General features: G+C 37.4%; 1 protein-coding gene across 2 annotated transcripts; it reads right to left on the bottom strand.

Moving 5' to 3' along the window:
* Window positions 1–6,190: 6,190 nt before the first annotated feature.
* On the bottom strand, window positions 6,191–17,374 carry LOC139119344 (uncharacterized). 2 transcript variants are annotated; one of them, XM_070683112.1, is made up of 8 exons: window positions 17,244–17,374; window positions 15,156–15,285; window positions 14,281–14,387; window positions 12,145–12,239; window positions 11,103–11,209; window positions 9,847–9,953; window positions 9,096–9,386; window positions 6,191–8,637 (listed from the first exon to the last, which is right to left on the bottom strand). In XM_070683112.1, the coding sequence occupies exons 2-7, from the start codon at window positions 15,256–15,258 to the stop codon at window positions 9,096–9,098; spliced, it is 810 nt and encodes a 269-aa protein (XP_070539213.1). In that variant the 5' UTR covers window positions 15,259–15,285; window positions 17,244–17,374; the 3' UTR covers window positions 6,191–8,637. The 2 variants fall into 2 exon arrangements, with proteins under 2 accessions (XP_070539213.1, XP_070539212.1); XM_070683111.1 differs by having other exon boundaries at window positions 17,233–17,372.
* Between the last annotated feature and the right edge of the window lie 7,253 nt (window positions 17,375–24,627).

Raw genomic sequence — 24,627 nt, 5'->3', positions numbered from 1 at the left:
CCCGGTTGACTCACACGGAATTTCCCGTACATGTATAAACATGCTCAGAAGGGAATTTCCCGCTTAGTTCAGGCTGCGCCAAACCCCTGTTGCGCATGCGTGAGTTCGTATATAGGTCAGGGTCACACTTTAGTTACATGGATGGTTAAATTTTCCTTCGCTTCATGTAGATAATGATAAAATGGGTGTAAAATTCTTATTTTGTCCTGGAGGTCAAATATTCCTTACTACTAGCGTATTTGGAGGACGTTTGGGAGCCTATCCGTACGCGCATGCGTGTGTTTGCATTCAGCTCAGATAAATCATTCCAGAATTGATAGTAAACGATGCAACAAATACGTAACAATTGGATAAAATTTTCGAGGGTTTCAAATTTTCCCGCCATAGACTGCATCAATATTATTTTTCAACCCCTAGATCGCAAAGTCACACGCAAACAGACCTAATAGACTTACACTAAGAAGTGAGAACGCTTGTACTTAGCAAGATGTCAATTAAGGCACGATGTATATTTGAAGACAGACAAAGGATGTTTTTTTCTTTGTCTGTGATTCAACTAGCATGATCTTGTGTTCAACCTTCACACCTTGAACCTGTCAATTGGGCGCAAATGACCTACCCTCTGTTAATTCCACTGGGGTTTGTTTCAATAAACCATGGAGCTATACCAAAAGACTTTTGGTAGCTCCATGAATAAACAAAGGTTGCCTGGCACCAATAAAATCAAATCAAATCTAGATATACTGGTAATCATGGATATAAGCTGGCGTTCACTGCCCTTTCATTTTTGGTTTGTGGATGTTGTTCAAAAAGAAACAAGAAAAAACCCTCAAAGATTTCTTTTATTGACCATGTTTCTCAGTGGTCTGTATCGGCTTAGGGGAATCTCACAATAACTCCACTAAACCGAGGTACCTCTACTACATTGCGTTCACACACAAAAGATAACTTTATTTACAAATTTGTCAATCTCGCGGAAACTCCACTACATCACGATAAATCTACTGCATCACATTCACAAAATATAGAATTATTCACAGACTTGTACCAAGTCTATTGTGGCAACTGCAATACTATATCCATCGATAACGTTCGCAAGCAGTCTTTGTTCTACCATGGAGCTACCTTTTGTTAGCTCAATGTTAGCTTCATGGTCTCTACTAGAATTCATTTGTAGACAATAAAATTGCTCATTTTACAAAGTGCATTGGATTATAATTCACATTTCGAGAGAAAATATATATTTGTATCGCAGAAGATAAATAAGAAAATAATATGAGATTACTACGAAAATATCGCAAAGAATGCACATACGAGGACACTTTTAGCGCATACAAAATTCTATGATATTGTTCTTGCTGCTAGATGTATATCAGAAGTTAGCCTACAGCTATTGTATCTAAGAGGCTCTTATCACTTTGATTTACATTTTGAACATCCGTGATGAAAACGGCCAGATTTGTGTGTGGGGGGGGGGGGGGGGGGCAGCGCATGTCCGTTTGACTCCTGACAGTAAATACGTCTTTACGTGATCAGTTTTATCGCAGGTGAGGCAACCGTACATTTTGAATACCTTTCCGTGTGCTGTTACATCGGGTTTGACACGTTTTTGGACAAAGCAAAGTCTCCTTGGTTATAGTTATACATCTCAATTTCAATTTCTCTGATATAAAACCTGAAGACTGAAATTGTAGCACGAAATACAGGATTCAATGCAACGTTACAGTTTTTCGGGTTGCTTGCAGCATAGAGGTACTGCAAGGTGTAGGCCTAAATAGGGCGCAATATATTCATGGTGTTTCAACAGAACACGGTCCCAGAACGCTTTGTTGAACACCAATTTATTTTCAGCTCCAATATGCCATATGTACATATGGCAATTTAGGAGGTATTTGTATATGCTAGAAAAATTGTCTATCGTCTGTAATACTGTAAGTACATATGTCTGTTCACGTCAAAAACTTGAAAACCTAAGCACCTATAATTGGTCTTTAGATGCTCCCAATGGTGGAGATTGGAATTTGTTCAAGTGAACGTGTTCGTAGGTTTAAAAAAAGGGCGAAATCAGTAAAAATGCTGTAACTCTGGAACCATTGGCCAGATAGGGTGACTATTTTGTTCATAGGTACTTTGACACAAACCTTATCATTTTATGGGGGACATGTAGCATTTTATAAGAATATTTTTGTCATTTTTGGTGAAAAAATCACCCCCTTCATAACTTCCCATCAAGAACCTCCATTTAGAAGAATATGTTTGTCAATTTTGGTCAAATTTCTTCAGAACTTCTTGTATATGAGCCTTGAAATTCGGTAAAGATGCTCACAGTCCCTCTATAGTGGATAGAGGGACTGTGAGATGCTACTTGGGATGACCTGGTGTCAGTTTGTTCAAATTGCTATAAAATTTATTCTTACAGCTATTTTTGTGAATTTTGGTCAAAAAAGTCATATTTTTCAAAACTACTCATCCAACAGCTTTGAAATTGCACATGATGGTCCCTATGGAGACACAGTTAAGATGTGAGCAAATTCTGGTGAATTCTGCATCGTAGTATTTTTAGGGTTATTTTTGTGATTTTGATCAAAAAATCATATTTTTCAAAGCTATCATCCAACAGCTTTGAATATTGGTTCCTTAGGATGACCTTGTTGAGATGTGTGCAAGTGGAGACAAAATCTGCTTTGTAATATTTTATGATTTTTTTTGTGTGATTTTCAGTCAAAAAGTCATATTCGTCACATTAGTCATTTGACAGCTTCGGAATCTTGCATGCAAGTGTCTTGGGATAATCAAGCTTGGTCAGATGTCTTCAAATTGTGATAAACCATTTTCACACATTTTTTCACTAGTGCTATAAACTGTGCAGGAGCATCACTGTCATTGACGCCATTTTTTTGAGTTAAAATAAGAACTATGGGTATTGTTCAACTACAGAGATCTCAGAACAGAGGTCATTGCCTGGAATGCATTGTTGAAATATTGAAAATAATGGTTAATTCAATAATTGCAGAATCATCATACTCAATAACTTGGTAGAAACTGAAACAGACCAAATCAAATCTTTCTACCAACTTTTGCTACACAACCCCTCGTAGTCTTCAAACCTAAAATTGAGACATATTTTCTGTGTCAAAACTGGGACAGCAATGTTGACATCATAACATAAGGCTGCTGAAAACAAAGTATTTGGTGCCTCATAATATTCAGTGCCTTTTGCAGATTAGAAAAATGAAATGCTGTTGAATGAATACTACTTGAATAATTTTGCATATGTAAAGAATGTAATTTTGGAATATCTAAATATTATTCACAATCACTACCCGAGAATTACAATTTTCACTTTTGTATGTAGACATGAGGTTACCCAAGGAAGGAATGGTGTGCTAATCAACACAGTGCAGTCATATGGATGTATGTCATGTATAAGATGTGATGTGAGAGCCAGTTCATGAGAGAGACGTACCCAGCTTTGTACTCTTTCTTTGTGTGGTGAGGGCATGGTATCCTACTTTCCAGAGCTTTTATACAAATCATATTTTGTTGCCATGGTGTAATATGTATTGTTTCATGCTAGTACATTCATAGAGATTATGATTGGGTAAAGCTGTTTTTCCACAATTAGGTAATACATTAATGTAATACACTATGTAAAAAGTAATCACAAGACATTAAAAAAGAAGGATATTGACCATGGAATACCAATTTATTTTTTTAATTACTAATGAGAATTAAGCGTACTGTTCTACACAAATTGAGACCTCAGTACAGGGCTCATTGTTGAGAATGCCATGTTGGAATATTCAAAATAATGGATGCTGACTAAAGCAGCACAGTAATATGGACATATGCCATGTGTATGTGTCTGCGCTAATACTTGACAGAGCTTATTCATCAGAGAGCCATATACTTCGACATTTTATAAGGTGTATTTGTACTCTCCATTGGTGTGCAATGGGCCTGGCACCCTACCATTCCAGGCCTCTGATCATGTTTAGTTGCTGTGGTGAAAAATTTATTATTCTACCAGAGACTACATTCATGACAACAGTTGGGCAAAATTGTTTTTCACAATAATGTTATTCATATGTTTGAGGGTGTACTGGCTGCAATAGTATTTATTTGTATATGGGACAAAAAGAGTTCTCTGACTGACCTCCTGTCACTGACATACCATCAAACAAACTCCAAAATTTCAAGTACCCGTACAATGAATTCATTGAATACTTGGTTTTACAGCATTATAAAGTTCAAGAGGTCAGCAACTCAGTGTATTGTGGTCACACTGTTGTGAGCTTCCTGGCACACCTGACACTACTTTTCGAGGAAAACAAACTGAAATCACTCTAATTTGCAAATATTTAGGGAGGAAAAAAACCCTTCTGGAACATCAGAAAGTTTGTCTGTGCCTCAACTTTGATTTAACAATCAAGCTTGGGATATCATTCATTTGATTGTCATTGGTATCAATGTACAAAACACCATGGACATAATATTATCAGTTGTTAATGTAAACAAAGGTGTTCCCCTGCAAAGGTTGTTCATATGATATGTCACAGCTATGCTAAAATTACTGTTTTCTGTTCTGCTTATACCTTCACGTTTTTTTCATAATTTTACACGTCTTGAACTTTGCTGTTCTACATTCCATTTTACAATTCAACATTTCACTTTTCTAAATTCTATTTCAAAATTTAACATTATAAGAACAAATTTAGGACAAAAGTTAAATAGTAAAATGGAATTTAGAGCTGTGAAATGAGAATGCACAATATTAAATCGTAAAATAGAACTTTAAAATGGTGAAATGTTGAATCATAACTGGGGAATACAACTTCAAGATAAATGTTGAAGTGTAAAATTGAAGTTTCAACAGCAGAACAGAGACTGATAATGTTTGGCATAGATACATGGTTTATACATTCAGATGTGAAAACAGCCTTGACCTACTGGCAACTGTAGTCCTCATATTAACGTTATGCCCCCCCCCCCCCCGGCAGGTTATGCACCAAAATGCCTCCTGTAGACAAAGGAACCCTCAATTACTCAGTTCAAATGCTATGAGGAACTGACTGCCAACCATAAAAAGACGGTTTCGACTTCATTTGAAAACACTACAAATTGCTCAGAAAAGATGCTGTAAACTCTGGTCATATGCACAAGCGAACTTCTTTTCTTACAAGTATTTCTGTTAGTTCTTCACAAAAGTAACTTGTTTCTTTCTACATATTTTCTCAAAATGCTCTGAAAGAGACTCCTTCAAGCTCTCACTTGTGTTTTACAGTACCCTGGTTCCACTTGATCTCTTGAAAATGTCACCATAATCTGCACCGCCATTTCAAACAGTGAAATAGATTCAACCGATATCAATTAACCTTGGTACCGAGCTACAGCATGTACATGTGCCCAGTAACAGAGGAATCTGGACTATTTGATTTTCAAACTGAAATCTAATCCGCTTGTTTCCATAGCCTGTGTATAATATACTGTGTGGGACACTACAAAATTCAAAATACTTGTTTGAACACATTGAAGAATCTGAACAATCACTAATTAATAGCATCACGTTTGTTCATAATCACAAAGGGTGTTAGGACAGCACATGTCGCAGAGATTCCAATGACCATTACAGGTTGTCCTCAGTAACAAAAATATACCCACAAGTAAACCTTATCTATCCATTGGCAGACTACCTCTGTATCCCAAATGCACTAGAAAATCCTGTCCTCCAGTAGTCTTCCTTGTATTGAAGATATACCTGTTAATCATGACAAGTTTTCTCAGTATTGCATGTATATCTGCAAACACGTTAACTGTATTTCTAAACCTTTTACCCATATTCATGGTGCTGAAAAACATTGAGGAAACTATATTGATTTAGAGAATTGTCACATGCTGTAGTCTACTGTACAAACTGTTAAAATACTGTGTTCATGAAGCTGACAAACATTCAGGGAACTACTGATATACATATGTTGGATTTAGAGAATTGAACTATCACAAGCTAGAGTCTGTGCATGTTGTCAGTTTACTTTACAAACTGTCAATTTTGTTCTTGGCGAAATCACTGTCTGTTATTTCATCATCACATTCTTGTTTATGTGAGGAGAAAAATAGACTTGACACTATTTCATCCAGCACTCAAATGACATGTAATTTTTACATCCTGTTGAAATGAGACACAAAAAGGTTCAATTTGTAATACAGTGTATTTTAATATGGTAACATAATAAATGATAGAATTATGAAAACTACATTACTAAACCAAGATAATGTCAGACATACTCTCAAGTTTTTAAAGTCCGACATAATAATTCAAATGGGTCGCTGGCTTTTCACAAATTACCAGCTTCATCTTTCATAAACATCCAAATTCAAAGTGATCTTTCATTTTTCTTGATCTCAGATCAATACTTGTAACAATGTAAGAGGGAGAAAAGTAAAATGGTTTCCCATGACTTGACAAAATGGTAACATTTGTATGCTGAAATAAACCTTATATCCTTGATGGACAAACCACAACCTTTTAAAGTCATTTCTGACATGTCCAGTACATCAATAACAGCTCCAAATTTTACTAGTATGTTCTTCAATACACTGGACTCTGCTAAATTTTACAAATACGGGATATTCTTTTTAGTCTTTGCATTGGCAGCTGACATTCTTTATAACATATTCCAACAGTATGGACGGCTGTGAAGATTAATGGGATACAATTTTGGATTCAAAATTAATGGGTTTCTCTAATGGTCATGTACTCTATCTGTACTCCTACCCCTGACAACTGTGAAGGTTTACAGTGAACAGTACAAAATGCTGTATGTCCAGAAATCCTCACTTGCGCCATATGCAAGAACCTTATGAATTTTCCTCATAAGTTTACTTGAATGAGACTCAACAAAACTTTCACAGCGGTTAAGAAATCATAACTTTTTAAACAAGCCATGGTGTATACTTTTGAATTCACAGACCATCAGAGACTGATAGGACCTTGGTGCCTTGTACTGGCTTCCATAATTTAGTACATTGTAGATCATGATGGATTATATGTACAATGTGTACACTGAGGTGGGACACTGGTCAAACGTCATAACTTTAGGGCAACTTCACTGAATGCAACAATTGATAATTTTCTTGGATGTTCACCTGGCTTTCATGACAAAAAGACAACAATTATGCCCTGACATTCTCTGTCAGTCGTAACTGTTACAGATTTACCTAAGTATGGATATCAAAGCAAAGTACATAAGAGTTAGTATAGTTTTTGAGTTAATGTATGTGAGTGGCAATGTATTCCCATGAGGACGTTCGTCATAATTGACAATTTTAACAGAGCTTTGTAAAAAGAAGATAAGTCTTTATGAATACACCGTGGGAGGCCTGTTTAGATTAATAACATGAACTGCCTAAGTTAATACAGCAATAGACAAATTTGATTTTCTTTGCAGCTTTGCTGTTTTTTGGGACAACCTCAAAAATATTTTCATGATAAATATTTCACAAAATCTTTTTCAACTTCGCACATAATCTGTCTAGAGGATAAAAGACTCTTGCATGATTGTAAAACAGGTGTACTTTTCTTGTCATTTGAACTGTGTCATAAAAGTCACTTGAAACAAATGTACTCTCTTTCTGATTGGAAAAATGTCAGAAAAAGATTCTGGATAACTTGCAGAAATGTGTACATTTTTAATAATCCTTCGCATCAAAATTACAATTGCTGCTATTGATATGACATTTATTACGACAGCCAATGTGGGCAAAACCAACATGAATCTACTGTATGCGGTGGCTGCTTGGATAGCTTAGCACACTGAGTGCTACAATGGTACATGGGGGTTCCGGGTTACAAAAAAACAAGTCCTTTGTTCACATCGCAATTACACAGTGCGACAAAACTTAAGCCAAAGAGTGAAAAAACTTTTGCTTCTCATCCTTGCGCCTACTGATCTACACTAATCGTATTTTTTTTCATGTTCACTTAGAACATTGTACTTAGGAAAAGAATGTTATACATTGCAGAAAATGTAACATTTCATATTCGTAGGATCACATACACACAGGCATAATGTACAGTTCTCAGCAGTTCAGTTATCGCCATCACCATGTCAGATGTCAGAATAAACATAAGACCCAGGATGAGAAGCAAAACTATCTTTTTTTTGGCCTTAGAAATTAAAACTGATGAGACATGCCCATCGTAACAAAAAGACAAGAATGTCACAGTGGGAAATGCAGTTTATGCATGCTTCTTGGTATAAGAGACACTACAAAATAAATGTCGGACATGAGAAATCGAGGTACACAGTTAGTGATATTCTTGTGTAGGCAAAACCACATCAACTCAAATAACACCACTATAAAGATAAAATACTTGAAATGCAAACAGACAAATATAATTATTGTACACACATTTGAACAGACCTGTTCTCATGATAGACACTGATCTTCAAGTTGTATTCATTTATTCGTAACAACAACACTTCTTATACTGTATTTTTTTTCGTTCTTTAACAAATGTTACCAAAATCTAGAAAGCTAATTCTTGTACATGATAGTGCACGGACTGTTGAAAAGATGTACCACACAGACATGGGATTTGATTTTCCGTGATCTTCTTATCTAGCAGTCTAATACCTGAGGAATAAATAAAGAAAATAGGTGTGAATCCCTTGCAACCAATTAAAGCGACTATATCACAGATGTGCACACAAAAACACTAGTCATTGCAAGTTAAATGTTACATCATTCAGCGTTGCCAGTTTGCCGTAAACAGACTATGTGGGCCATATGGGCAACTGTGATCCTGTTCTAAAGCACTTCAACTTCATAGGAAAACTTCAAATGATTCAAATTTTTGAGAACCCATGTAATTATAGCCAAAACATCACTCCTAGCGGTCCCTGAACAAGCTTTGTTTATTTCTGCTGTCATAAAGGGCATTACTTGTCACTGTGTATTACATGATACTAGGCTATGGGCAAAAAACATTAGTTTTCCTTGAAATAACAAGCTGATGCAATGGTAAAGTGTTTCTTTCAAGCCTAGTTCTCTCTCTCCTCTGAATTCACAATTCCTTCAGGCTGATGTCTTACCTATAAGAGCTTCGGCTGTCTCTGTCGTAACTTCTGGAGCCACCACCGCCGTAGCCACCTGACCTTCCGCCCCCATAACCGCCACTGCCTCTGCCGTAACTGCTTCCGCCACCAAAACCTCCACCATAGCCGCCTCCGCCGCCACCCCCGATAACTTCTGCCGCCATATCCCCCATCCCGTCTGTTGTCTCTGCCTCCATAACGGTCGCCACCGCCGTAATCACCTCTGCCGCCACCTCCTGGACGTGATTTTCTGGCATGTTGTACAATTAACGTACCACCATCGAAATCCTGGTGTTGAAATAATAAGTTTACGCAAAGTACAGAAACAATTTATTACAGAATGAATTATCACTGTCTAGTACATGATGAATCAATGCAACACAATTAGCAGAGAGATAAAAGTGCATTCTGTAGGGATTAGGGGAGCATCACCACGTTTTTTTATTCTATCTATTCATATATTATAGAAAAATATATTTTCACTACGAAAGAATATTCAAATTATAAAGGATTATGTAAATTGGCCACCCTTCTGTTATCAAAGCTGAAATGGACCATAACATAAGGGCATGGCTTGTCATATTTTGAGAAAAAACAATTTTTTTGTTCCAAGATTTCACACTTTTCTCAAGGTTGGCAGAGCATGCATATATTTTTGTTTAGCTGAAAGTCAGGAAAGTATATAAATTCTGGATAACTTAGAAGTTGAAACCAAATCAAAGCGAATGTGAATATAATCACTTCTCACCTTTCCATCCAAAGCTTCTTTGGCCATAGAGGCATCCTCTGAGCTTTCATATTTCACAAATGCAAACCCACGTGACTGCTGCGACACTCTGTCTTTGATAAGGAAAACTAAATAGGGAAAATTTTGATCAGATTTGGTCAGGACACCTTAATATCAAAACTTGGAAAACAAGAAGGAATAGAAGAGCACATAAAGATAAAATGCAGAGTTGCAGAGTTACCAGCATCCTATGTCTGTAAAAAGTAACAATGTTATGAAGGAATGCTAGTGTTCTCCCCAGGAATTTCTGATAGCGCAGTGGCTAATTCACACAATGGCACAAAATCTCATATTGATGTTCATAAAATTCATACAGTCACGTTACACGTGCTGCTTGGTTTGAAAACGGATTAACCCTTTGAGTGCTGTAATCTTTCCGACCAAAATTTTAGTGCAACATTTTTACCAAGTTTTATGAATTTTTCTGTGATTCTTTTGAAAATTTTGGACCAAATGGATAGCACTTTACACAGACTCTAGTTTTGGGTCAAAATTTTGGGAAAAATCTGAAAAAATGTTTGGACCTGAAAAAATAGTGTCTTGGTTATATTTTATAAAAGTGACAAAAATTGACTTTGGCACTCAAAGGGTTAAGATTGAACCAAACATGATAAGATTTTCTCCAGACAAATGACATTCTGTCGACATGAGTTCTTATTCATGATTGAGTTGACAACATTTTGAAAATACATACATATCTGTGCTTAGCTTATCTAAAAATTGTGTAAGAAATATGTACTGCTGAAGTGAGTTTCAGAATACTGTGAGAGAGTAGGCTGGAAACCTAAACCACTCTCTCAATGAAATTTCAAGTAAATTCACGTCCGCTGCTCCTCAATTTGATTTAAAGGGACAAAGGTGGCCATTTTTCATGAATTTTGTTTGATACGAGATACTACCTATATTGTTTGACATGTTGAAAGATACTGAATGAATGGCTGACCATGCATATATTCGACCCCACTTTTAGACACAATACATGAAACCATCGCGAAAATGAATTAATGGTCATGACCATTAATTCATTTTCGCCATGGTTTCATTTAATTTGTCTAAAACCGGGGTCGAATATATGCATGGTCATCCATTTATTCAGTATCTTTCAACATGTCAAACAAAATAAGTAGTATCTTGCACCAAACAAAATTCATGAAAAATGGCTGACTTTGTCCCTGTAAGCAAGTAAAGTGTACTAGAACAAGACATAAAATTCTCACCATCTTCAACTTTTCCATATTTGCTTGCTTCTTTCTCCAGAATATCTTCATCTGTTTCTTCATGAAGACCACCAATGTACAGCTTGTAAGGGTCTCCGTCTGATCGCCTTCAAGTTTAATGAATTATGAAACAGAAATTTTTTGTACATCTAAAACAAAATACAGTGTTTCTGTATTATGAGCATGCCCCATACAGAAGTACACATGTTATCTGGATATCTGCAATGTCACGGGACAAACCCATTCCAAACTTGAACAATTATTATCCGATAAAGAGACCACGCCTGTGAGCCAAATAACGTTAATCAGTTCAGTTACGTCACTCAGTTCAGTATCCGAAGTCCATTTGATCCAAAATGACTGAACACTGGACACCTAAGTATGTGTATAATTGTGAGGTCTTTCAGCATTTTAGAAATGCTTTGGAGTAATTCATCAAGTATGTGTAGAGTCTCTATGACAGTGAGAAAAGTTATTGGGCAAACACAGATGTAACAGTTGAATGCCGAACTTGCAAATGTTGATGGCAAAGCAACGTCTCAGATTTACATCTTTGTCCTGACAATGAAAATATCAGTCTTTGTATGAGTGCAGGTCAAGAATACTGCAAAAAGTAACCAAACATCGCAGAGTATGTATGGCTAAGATGAATAAATAACCATTGGTTTCTAATGGTTACCTGAAAGAATTTCTCTCCTTTCCGATGTTTTTACAAACAATTGAATCCAGGAGCTTCAATACGTGTATTAGATAATTCATGTTTTTGCTATGATAAAGTTTGTGTGCGATGTGTGATAGCAAGTATGTGAGTGCAGTGTTTCATCAACTCTACAGCGTGTGGAGGGGTAGCAGTCAGAAAAACAGTGACAACTTAGCTCCACAATTGCACCATTCTTTTTTAAGGATGGCGATTTGGCAGAGTGGTTTTGATTGTGATGTCTTCGCAAGGTGACTGGGTGCTGTATGTTGCAAGTTCGAATCCGATCAATACAACCCTGTATTCTTTGAACTATATCAGTGTGTTGAAAGATTAAAAGTTTACCTTCCACCACCACCACCACCACCACCATATTGTCCACCACCATCTCTTGATTCCTTTCTGGCATAGCCTACTGTGATCGGCCGTCCGTCAAGCATCTGGGTCACAAAATGAGAAAACATGAAGTTAGCATATTTTGGGAACATTCTCTTTGGGAAACCATGGATCCAGACAAGCAGTCTGAAAGTATGAATCCTATGCAGTATTCTCCTGGTAAGACTTTCAACAATTGTTTTTCACACAGATAGCATATTTCTGTTTTGTCAATTTTACCAACAGCACAAATTTAATTCTTTTCGAATCCGTATCTGTATATGACATGGATGGAAATGACATGGACTTTGAAGATGTTTTCATTAGGTTAGGATCACAAAAGAATTACATGAATCTTTCAGACTTCACATTACCCCGAGAAGTGTTGGCAAGTTTTACACATGAAATAAATGACGGCTGGGGACATTTGCATATTTCAGAAAATCCAGTCTGATATTATCGTCTCAATCACTTGGGAGAACACTGCATAAATAAATTTCATACATCCTATTCAAGGAGAGAAGAACAATCGTTTGTAAATTACGATCAAACATGAGCGTTTCTACATGACAGTACAAGAATAATACAGCATTTTGATATGAGCTGAAAAATATGTTGATCTGTGAAATCACATGCCACTCTGAGTCTATCAGTGTTTCAGGGGACTCCCCTCAAAAAAAGAACAAAAAAGATACACAGAGCTGAAATGAATTGAAGTTTCTGAAAAAAATTACGTCAATGGTTTTACTGATTGAAATGCCGTCACTTCCTTTTGTATTCAATTGTTGTACAAAAGACTTATCTTTAAAATAATCTTGTAGACTGTCATCTTATTCAAAATGCAGCTAATTTTTTTTTGTTTTTATGAGAACAACTGGAACTGGAAGGCGAAACATCATGGCATCTGCCACTTACATCTCCTGGGGTAAAATATGAGAAAAATCAACAATTTTCAATCCTTCATGAAACTTCAAGTCATTACAACTCTGTATCAAATATTTACCACATTCTTGATTTTTCCATAAGCTAATATTTTCCCATGTACTTACAAGCCAACTGTAGTACCAACTTCACAGTGTTCCACTGCAACACTTTTCCACATTTAGTACAAGGGTATTAAAATTATGATTCCAATGATCAGCCACAGAAAATACAAGAGACGAAAGGTCTGTATTGCAAGCGACTCAACGCCTGAAGTTGTTTGTGTTTGAATACAAGAGTACTCCTGGGCTTGTGAGAGTTTAGGAAAGCAATTACGATTTACCCTGTTGAAATTACAATAAAATACATAAATTTTATTGAAGGTGGAAAGACCCATGGGACAGACTGTGGTTCAGAACTTGCTTGTACGACAAGACAACAACAAAAAGTTCTTCTTGTTCAAACCTATTTGTCTTCTGACTAAAATTGGCCTTCAATGAGCAGATTGTCCTTGTCGGAAACACTTGATTTTTGTATTTGATCTCAAACTTTGTTGATATGTAAAGCACCATGTCAATCTAATTAGTTCTTGATTTTATATCACCGATATTCCAGTGTCTTGAAAAGGTGATGTTCACATTACTTCTCAGAATAGGACCATCTATCATTGAAGGGCAATGTTACAGTACATGTGTCTCCTGAAAAAGCTTGCGTTAAGTTCGGCCAGATACACTAGTATACACATACAATGAAGCATATTCTACTGAGCCAATGGTGCACAAAACGGCCAAGAGAACAGCCTGTATTTTCTCTACTGTCTAGACATGATTCATCTCATATGGCATGTGAAAATAATACACTGTATCAACCTTCATAAACTTCAAATTCTGCTTCAAGAGGCCTTACTCAAGAAATATTTACAAAATGTGCCAAATTACAAGAATATTGACTCATATTTAACTGCAATATGTACGCCATTTTGCCTTTTTTATTATAATATATTCCAAAGACTCATGTATAACTAGTTGTGTACACCTCTTTTATTCCAGAGCAGGCCTTTTGATGTTGCATGTCAACTGTATTTAGCTTCAACATGAACTTTCAATGCTGATCATTGCTAAAACAATCGTCTAAATGTTACTCTTTCTGTACAAGGATTACACAATCAGTAATTTAGACACCAACCTTGCCGTTCATCCCGTCTATAGCAGCACTTGCGTCATCCGGATTGTCAAAGGTGACAAACCCAAAGCCACGAGACTTGCCAGTGAATTTATCTTTACGAACCGTCGCTTTGAAATACAACGAATGGAAGTAAAATGTTAACATGTCCGGTTTGTGCAAATACAGTAAAAAAAGCCACTGCTCAGATCAATCAACATCTTGCTACAATATCACTTAACTTAAAATCGAAACTCTGTTGGCATAGAGGCTTGAATAAAGTAAATTTTTAACTCAGTTAGTATAACAAATAGTGCTGATTTTTGCTGTTGAACAGTCCTTGAACGCCTGTGTAGCATCCATTTATACACACTCTGGAGAGTGTCACAGATATTTCACACTCAATGCAGAGCGATAATTGCAAACAGAGCATTGTGTTCTGACTTATTCTGAAGGATTTGATTATTGGCTGTATGTAACTCATTTACATAGACACCAATACCTGCAAGATAAATGAAAGTGCAAATGTTAAATGTTCTAAGGAAGATCCACAATGTATCACAATACACTTGAAGGCTTCTTGGTGCAGTAGTCTTACCTGTGAAACATTCATGAAGCTATGTGTAATGTATACTGATCAATGCATAATGTCCTTTTTGTACTTTCAATCTGATGTAATGAAAAGTACTTTATTCCAAAAGTCCTGGTACATGGAAAACAAAGCGGACTGGAAATCTTAGCAAAGGCAGGTTTTTTCTCTTGACAAGATTGAACAGTTAACAAAATCATTAATTAATGCTACTAAATTACAGCAAACTTGCATTGGAGACTATAGCCTGCATATTTATTTGATAACATCAAAAAGAAGAGTGATTTAAAATAGTAACATTTAAGCTAACCTTCTATGACCGATCCATACTTTGCCATCTCCATTTCCAACGTCACATTATCTGTGCTGTAGCTCAAACCACCGACATACAATCTGCTACCGTCATCCGACATCTTGCAGTAGCTTTTTACCACTTAAATCTAAAAAAAAAAATCAAAAAATCTTATAAATCCAGTATTCAGGCATGCTGTACGCTGTTTACAGATCATGGGTATTGAGGCAGCTGAGGCTGCATTTGGGGTTTCACTTAAAAATTGTCAAAAACATCTTAGCATTAGCAGGGACAAGCACAGGCGTACGGAATGTTTCCTAGATCGTCGTCGGATGGGAAGTGACTGACACTGTACTGTGAGGCCGAAGGCCGAACCTCGGTACTGTATAAGAATACAAGGTATGTCACGGAAAAATCGACCGGTGGCCCGAAACAAACAAAATAAAGCATCTACCTCAAAAAAATTACATCGACCGGTCGGAAATACCTTCAAACTTTCAAATCTTTACTCTGGTTACAGAATTCTTTCAAATCTGCCAGTTATGGGCGATAATTGACTGTCCGGCGAATACTCGCACTTGCATTGCCACTCCGCCATTTTGAATAGCTGTTTTACTCCCAAAAGCCTTTGCAAGTGGACGAGTGACCCCGTAAAGAGTTTGTTTACAAATGTCAGATGGCGGGATTTGAACATCACGCTGCCGAGGCAATGGTTTGCGTTGATTGCCTTGTTGCCAGATAGCTGAAGTTGTATTCACTGACAGTATGAAATTTACCTAACGGTTGACGGTTGAATTTAGCGGTTGTGGGGTCACGGGGTCACTCGTCCACTTGCAAAGGCTTTTGGGAGTAAAACAGCTATTCAAAATGGCGGAGTGGCAATGCAAGTGCGAGTATTCGCCGGACAGTCAATTATCGCCCATAACTGGCAGATTTGAAAGAATTCTGTAACCAGAGTAAAGATTTGAAAGTTTGAAGGTATTTCCGACCGGTCGATGTAATTTTTTTGAGGTAGATGCTTTATTTTGTTTGTTTTGGGCCACCGGTCGATTTTTCCGTGACATACCTTGTATTCTTATACAGTACCGAGGTTCGGCCTTCGGCCTCACAGTACAGTGTCAGTCACTTCCCATCCGACGACGATCTAGGAAACATTCCGTACGCCTGTGGGGACAAGCAGGTAAAAATATGCATGTAAGCATAGACCCTGGCGCCAAGGTCTATGACCTGAGCTCATCGAATTTTGCCATACTCTTGACAAAAACACCAGAAACACCGACTATTCTACCTCCATGTAACAATTCCATTAAACAACAGCGATTTGAAAGTCACAGACTTATTCTACCTGCAACTTAACACTGATTGTGATTTTGTAGCTCATTCTTTACTATTTTTCATAGAATTTGATAGCCGTCATCACACAGTTCGTGTCGGCTACATAGACGATCTGCCGATATTTGTTCTGCGTTGTTTGGCTCGGGTCTATTGTTAGAGGAAGTGTTAATCGACAACGTTGTTGTAGAATGTAGGTAACCTTTCTTTTCCAATTTTTTACTTATATGTGTCGAGTTTACAAACTTTCTTTTCGTGTGAATATCGGGTACGAATTCTGGTAAATTTGACATTCAAACTACACGCGAACTTTCAATCATGGTAGCTTAGATTTCCGATCCAACTGTTTCCTTTTGAAAACAGTAATACATTGTAATTTATGCCAGAGGTCACGCGTAGGCCATTCAGCTTGGAAAATTGGAGGAAAGTTCGACACATTCTCGTACAGATCATTTTAATATCGAACATAAACGCTTCCATAGAGCTAATCTCAATCAATATAACATAAAAGATTAAATGCGATTCCTAGATTTCAATAATTACAGTTTGTGATGAATCTAAACTTTGCATGGCAAATTTCTAGAAGCTTATTGAAAAGGCGTCACCAACTGAAAACATGACGCGTGCATGTTGGCACAACGCTGCCGTGCACGCTGCTGGTCGGATGGCTCGGGAAAATGGCTTCCAAAGCCTCTCTCTGAATTCAGTGAAAAAGAAAAATCTCTCTCAAAGGTCAAAATCACTTAACTAAGCAACCTCTTACCGATTGAGTACCTGTAAAGTATAGTGTTCGTAAGAATGTTTCAAAGATCAGCAACGCTCTTCAAGTACGAAAAACTCGTAAAAATGGCGGCCTTCTGTTCTCCAGCTCTTTTCAAAGTGTGATGCATTCTGGGAGTATTTATCTAAGCGAAAAGGCGAACACGTGACGTTAGCGCACTGCCAATAAGGGCGGCGCGTCGGGGCTTTCGGGGTCACGAGGTGCGGGATCACCATCAATTTATACAATCGCAATTCATGCCAGCTCTAGGTGAAAAATAATCAGCTGTACGAAGAACAAGCATGCCAGTAAAAGGGCTTTTGTAATTGGGAAGAGTGCCTTAGATGTAAAAACGGGGAACCTCCATTACTGCAAAAGAGGGGGTTTGCGATGATAAGGAGATAGAAGTTGGTGAACTTTACAAAGTAAAAGTAAGTCTAGCCATGCTAAGACCCTAGAGGGTCTTTGGTCTGGCTAGCTCTGCTAGCTGTGTGTTACCGGTGTTATACCAAATGTAGTGGGAGGCCGTATAACGCCGGTAACACACAGCCCTGCCATGCAGAGCCATGGTCTAGCCGGGTCTTGGCTCTGCTTGTAACATACCATCCCGGGATACCAGCCTTGCCATACTGTGCTAGTCTAGGTTGTATTTGGTTGGGAGACAGTTTTGTGAAGATTTTGATTCTTTCAAATCTTCGTTTCGTTCGAAATTTTTTAAATAGACCATTATGGCATTACCCATGTTCATTCTACGGCAAAAGTTTCTACATATAGTATAATCAACAATTCCAAAATCCAATTTCTTGCACACACATCCAATTGTAACCACGCTAATATAATTAAGTACATTACATGTAATATGAATAATCAAGAGTACATAAATACGCAGATTTACCAATTTTTTAATTGCGAAAAAAAATATTTACATTTTCATCATAGGCTACCACGTAAATCAACATTTAGGTGAAATTCCAAAATCCAATTTATTACACGCATATCCGTTTGTAACCACTTTGATCGAATAATCAAGCATAAATAAATAAACAGATTTACCTATTTTTGTATTTGAAAAAATGTACTGTGGCAGTGACCCTTTGCCCGAGGACGTTCAATAGAGGCCACTAGCACCACAGGGGGGCGGGAAAACAAACAAACAAGCATACAAACACGCGAACAAACAAATAACCCAGAAAACAATAAATAAATAAATATATAAACAAGCATACAAACAAATAAACAAATCTGTAAACAAACAAATCAATAAACAAACAAACAACAAACAATCAAATCAATAGACACAAAGACGAACAGAAATAAATAGATAACAAACAAACAAACAACATCATAGAACGTTGAATAAATAACAACAAACACAAACAAATAAATAAACTCATGTATACACAGCATATATATAATATATATATATATATATATATATATATATATATATATATATATATATATATATATATATATATATTTATTTATTTATTTATTTATATATACGTTGAAACATGTATTGATGATATTCGCGGATGGATGAGAAGTAACATGCTGGTGCTGAACGATGACAAGACTGAAGTTGTTCATTTTTCATCACGCTTAAAAAACGATGCAGCAGAACTGAATAGCCTCAGGATTGGTGAACGTAACATCACTCCCTCTCCTTTCGTTCGGAATCTTGGTGTTATTCTCAACAGGGATGGCTTTATGTGTGACCATATCAGTCAGCTATGTAGGAACGCATATTTCTCTCTGTCAAGAATAGGTAAAATTCGTAAACTACTGGACAAACCCTCTACAGAGAAACTCATCCATGCATTCGTTACCCCCAGACTCGACTATGATAACAGTCTGTTCTATGGCATTTCAAATAACCAACTAAATCATCTGCAGTCTGTTCAGAATGCGGCAGCCCGTCTAGTCACAGGTACACGCAAATATGACCACATCACTCCCGTTTTAATTGATTTACACTGGCTACCTGTGAAAGCTCGTATACATTTCAAAATTTTTCTAACTACTTTTAAGATTGTCAGATATGATGCACCTCTGTATCTGACTGATTTAATTGACCTGTATGTACCGACAAGAGATCTACGATCTTCTGAGAAATTGCGTGTGACTCCTCCAAGTGCATGCTATTTCAATATTATTAAAGTCCTACGGTCAGAGAGCTTTTTCGGTATGTGCTCCTTTGCTGTGGAATGCACTGCCTTCGGAAATTCGTTGCGCCAGAAATATTGCGTCTTTTAGACGTATTTTAAAGACCCACCTTTTTATTAAATTTTACTCGTAATTGTAGTTTTTCAAGTTTTAAGCTGTCTTCTTGTATCAGGGCTCGAAATTAACTTTTTTCCCTGGATGTCCACTTGGGCTACCATTTTCTGAAGTTGGTAGTCCAGTGACAATGGCTGGTAGCCCATGCATATTTTAGTTTAGGGATTTTTCATTCACCAGAGAAGAAAAAGCTATTTCCAAGATTCTACCAATGAAGTGAATTTGTTATCATTTGATGTGAATACTTACACACCTTTATTACCCAAAGGAAACTGGTATAATTAACGACAGTGACACTCAAAAGTATGGTGACCTATCATTGTATTGACAACCCGTTTTCATTCTTAGAGTTGCTTGCCAATTTTGATAGTCGCCATGGCAATGACCACCACCTTCTCAGCAGGGCTAAAAACAGACCATGGGCTTTCTGTAGTAGGGGGGAGTTTGTGATTGATACATTTTGATCGAAATGCAATGAAAATGCGTTTTCATTGGCCATCATTTTCTGTGCCTGTCATCCAAGTACATCAGTTGAGATATTGAATTTTGTTGCAAAGCTCCATCGCGAGGTCGTCTTTGTAATTTGCAAAACAAAGTCATAGTCTGGCCTTACTGTGTCCAGCTGGGTTTGACTGCATTTAGCTCGTCCAAAAGTAAAAAACCGGACATGGCACGCAAGTACTGACTGAATTTCTTTTCCGAGGCTTTGGTAGTCCCTGGGGCTACCATTTCATGGACTTTGGTAGCCCCAGGGAAAAGTTGGTAGTCTGTGGACGCGGGACTACCGCTAATTTCGAGCCCTGTGTATTTTTTAACAGTTGTGTACAGCGCACTGAGACGTTTGTGGTGGGAGGCCGTATAACGCCGGTAACACACAGCCCTGCCATGCAGAGCTAACGGACTATAGCAAGCGAAGGACCGCGGTCGAGGGACGTGGACCGAGTAGTTTGTAAAAGTGTAGTTTATGCTGTGAGTTTTTGCTACCTCTGTTCCGACGTTCTGATATCAGAACGTCATAACGTAGCATAAATTCACAGCATAATCTACACTTTTACAAACTACTAGCACCCGGCCCACATAACGCCTGTGGTTCTGCCGTCGTACCGTATTTCCCTTCTCTAAGTCGGCTTTCAAACGACTGCTGGAGTTATAAAATTGTGATACAAAATGTGTTATTACTCACTTTCGATTATTCCGTAATCTTTGCATTTTTCACAAAGGCAGTTGTTGACGGGTCATGTAAGCTTACAGTACGCGTGTGCCGTCGGATGTACGTGTTTCTAGTATGCATGTGTGAAGAGCGCTGATATCGATCCTTCGGGACCTGATAACGTTTGATGGACATCTTTCGTTATCTATGAAATTAGTCCTGAGAATGGTCGGCCACCAAAGTTGTTAGAGGTGCTCGCAGCGCGGCATTTCTCCTGGCTAGATAGTCGATCGAAGACTGTGTGAGGCCCACGCCGATACTTTGCATCCGTTGTTGCCAAACGATTGAACGATGACATGGATGATGGTAATTGCATGTTTTCTATTCAAAAATGTTCCCAAGACAGTTGAGACACAAAACTTTACTGACACTTTAATCTCAATTAGAAGCAAGAGGAACACTACAGGAACACTTATAAATGGTAGGCTATCAAGCTCGATAAAATCCATTCATTGGCTATTGTCTCTATTTTCAGCTGAATTTTTTATGTATCAGTACAATTAAGAAAAGCAATACACAGTTTCACTTTTTAATTCATAAGCTTATATCTCACAAAATATGGTGAGTTTCATGTAGAATTTAAGACAAAACATATAAAATGGGTGAAAGTTTCAAAATGGGTTTGGAAAATTGGTAGCTTGGATTACCTACTGAGTATACATGTAGATTTTGTTACTATCAGTTTTTATGACAGGACACATCAAAAAATATATATTACAGAAAGTTATTGTCATAAATTAGGTTTTAAAGAATTGATCAGTTTCAACTGATCAAGTATTAGGCCTATAAGCTTCATACTTATAAATATAACTCACAAAAAAATAACGATGATGAAGCAAATATTGAATGAGTGAAAGTTCCGACTTACACATTTCCACGAAGCTATCCAGGATAGACCTTTGGACTGTCGTTTGTTGACAGTTATAATTTTAAACACTTCTGTACAGTTATACTTTTCAACACTTCTGTAAGTTATACTTTTCAACACTTCTGTACAGTTATACTTTTCAACATTCTGTGTCATTTAAGGTCATAAATTCAACACTTGGGTCATTCCTATAATGACTCATATCATCCTCTGCATAATTCATTCTTCAACGCAAAAGTCGCCTTTCTTTAGCTATGGTACCTCCACTCTCTCAAACAAATTATGACACCTTCAAGAACTAGAAAACGGTGTAGCAAAGAGTGTTGTTTGCTATAATAAAATTTCAAAGACTACGGATACATTCGTAAATGAATACAACTGACTGCAGGCAAAAATAAGTAGATATCAATAATCATTGATACCGTACCAGAAATATATTAGTGTATCCAGAATAGCAAGTGTACAAATAAAGTGTAAAAAAAGTTGGCATCTACTTGAATTTTTAAGGGTGCCTTGAAATAAATATTTGAATAAACATTATTTATTGCTTGGTATGTTTTCACAAAACTGATGCAGAATGAATGAATGAAAGTAAGGTATGATTTTCTGTGGCTGTGAATATATCATGTTGCGGTTTCGGGCCAGAGTTTGAAACGGATAACCCAAGTGAAAATAAGCAAGACTTATTTCTATAAATGACCCTATTTCAACGTTGTCCCTCAGCTACAACATGATGTATTTACCTTGAGATTCAAGATTCTCGCCCATCTAAATCTAAACCTTCTAGCCACGAGCTAACTGAGCCCCTCCAATGGCAGAGACATGATAAGCTCTTCATGTTTTTTACAGTTATTTTGTTTTTGATATACAGTTGGGGATTTCAAAATGATCTCTCAATCCCTTCCACGGTGATCTTTAATTATTTAATTGTCCGAAAATATAAAACAGAAAAGGCTGGGAAAATGATCAAATAAATCAAATCTTGTTCCCCGGCATCTTGTGTTGTCATGGTCTCCGATCCAATTCTGTAAAACATTTTACCAAATGTGCATTTTTGGGAATGTGAAACTTTGTAGTAAACTTGCCGCATGTTTCAGGCGAGGCAACCACTTGCGAAATGTCATTGTGGGTTAAAGACTGTGCCGACAAAAACAGGGAAACATGAACATTTATCTTAAGTTCATGAGATGAGATGAAATAGGGGATGTCAAAATTGCAGAATCTGATAAATAATTCAATAGAAGTATCTCAGGGGTGGGGGTGCTTGAACATATCCGCTTCTCAATCATTTTTGCAGTGCACATATCTCTTACACAAACACTGCTATTTACTACACAATCGTTAACAATTTCATTCAGCAGGGTTCTGCGAAGCATCTTGGTATCAGAGCAAAATTCGTTAGTCAATGCGACTGTGCGGGTCGGCACATCTTAATCTAGACTTGGTTCAAGTCAATGGCATATAAAATCAAAATTGAAGGAATAATCTTCAGTAGACTGTCGCATTAGTGGTAAGCATATGTAGAGCGTTAGGTGAACGCGGTGACACACGGACATGTGACGGCCAGCCAGTTACTGCTGCCGAGAAAAAAACACGAGACGTAATCGGATCTGTGTAGAGCGTTACGCGTACGGAAGGCACACATGCACTCTGGTTGCCTCTGTTGCCTCATCAGGTCAACGGGTCTGAGCGCCGATACAACGTCCCTTCATAAATAAACAGCTACACAGGGTCTTGTACAGCGGGCTTACTATACCTGGCATACTTGATAGGCATTTATAGAAATGGGATCCAAAAACTGATTTCTTGGAAGGCGTTCGTTTTCTCTCTTTCGGACATATCGTGCTATCAAGGTCCCAGACTGGACAGATGTAGCGAGCAGCAATGGGCGATTTACACACTCGCTGTCGCAAAAGTTCTTTGACCTTAAAACCGGAGGGAAAACTACCCGCGCAAGTTGCACGAGAGTATAATAATTTTGGACTTGTATAAGCCAACTATTAAGTATCTAAATCCGAAAGGATCGTAGGAAGATTTTAATATTCTGTAACATTCATATTAATAATTTACTAATATTCATAATTCTTTTTTGATAGTAATAGGAAAAATCATCACAAATAATGCCTGATTGGCGGCCTGTGACAGAACATACCTTTTCCCCCATCATTGCAGACGGTCAAGTATGTTTTGTCTGTTGAAGACTATACCACAAATGTGACAATTATTGGAAATCCAAGCTGTCGGAAAATGTTAAAATACACAACGACAACTATGACCATCCTCACGATGCAAAACAATAGTGCCATGGTGTCTATCGCTTTCGTTTCTCTGGGCGAAACTTTTTTAGTTTCCCCTATCCATCAGAGATGTTATGTGCACGTTTGTAGAAAATGACCAGAATATGCAAGAAAAACAGCAAAACTTTGTGAAAGCAGTGCATGGCGAAAACTTCCCTTTGCCTGCTATAGACCTTTTCCCGGTTATCCCACAATGCATTGCTGTGGCTGTATCAACAAAAGTATACTGATTTTGTGTTGTGCAACTGATTGTTATACAAGAATGACATAAATTTACAATACCAAAAATGCCTTGCGTATTTTGCATCCATCAACGACGAAAATATAGGTCAGTGTTTCACCTTCCATACTGTTCTATTGGTAACATACTAGTACCCTGCGTATACCCTGTATAGTTCTCTGAGTAACGTACGCTTTGTATATACCCTTGCACGCACTGCATCATGGAATTGCCAAAACTGCACGGCTTCTCTGATGATATGATGACATAGCACTGGAATACTCACCCTGAAATCTCAGGTACTGAGAAGATACTTGGCACAGTCGTTAATATATGTTGTTAACTCACCAACGATCTAAAAATGTTTCATTAAAATTATCTGTTTATACGTTGTGCTGCGGTGTGTAGAAAAACACATTTAATAATAATAAGATAAAAATGTTCAAAATGTAACTATCACAGACACTGTGTAAGTACAAATCTTGCCAGCTCTGCCAGCATGCGAATATAGTATTGCTTTGTT

Source organism: Ptychodera flava, chromosome 19 (genome assembly GCF_041260155.1).
Source record: "Ptychodera flava strain L36383 chromosome 19, AS_Pfla_20210202, whole genome shotgun sequence".
Lineage (NCBI taxonomy): Eukaryota > Metazoa > Hemichordata > Enteropneusta > Ptychoderidae > Ptychodera > Ptychodera flava.
Note: the sequence above shows the minus strand (reverse complement) of the source record. Positions and strands in the feature narration are given on the sequence as shown.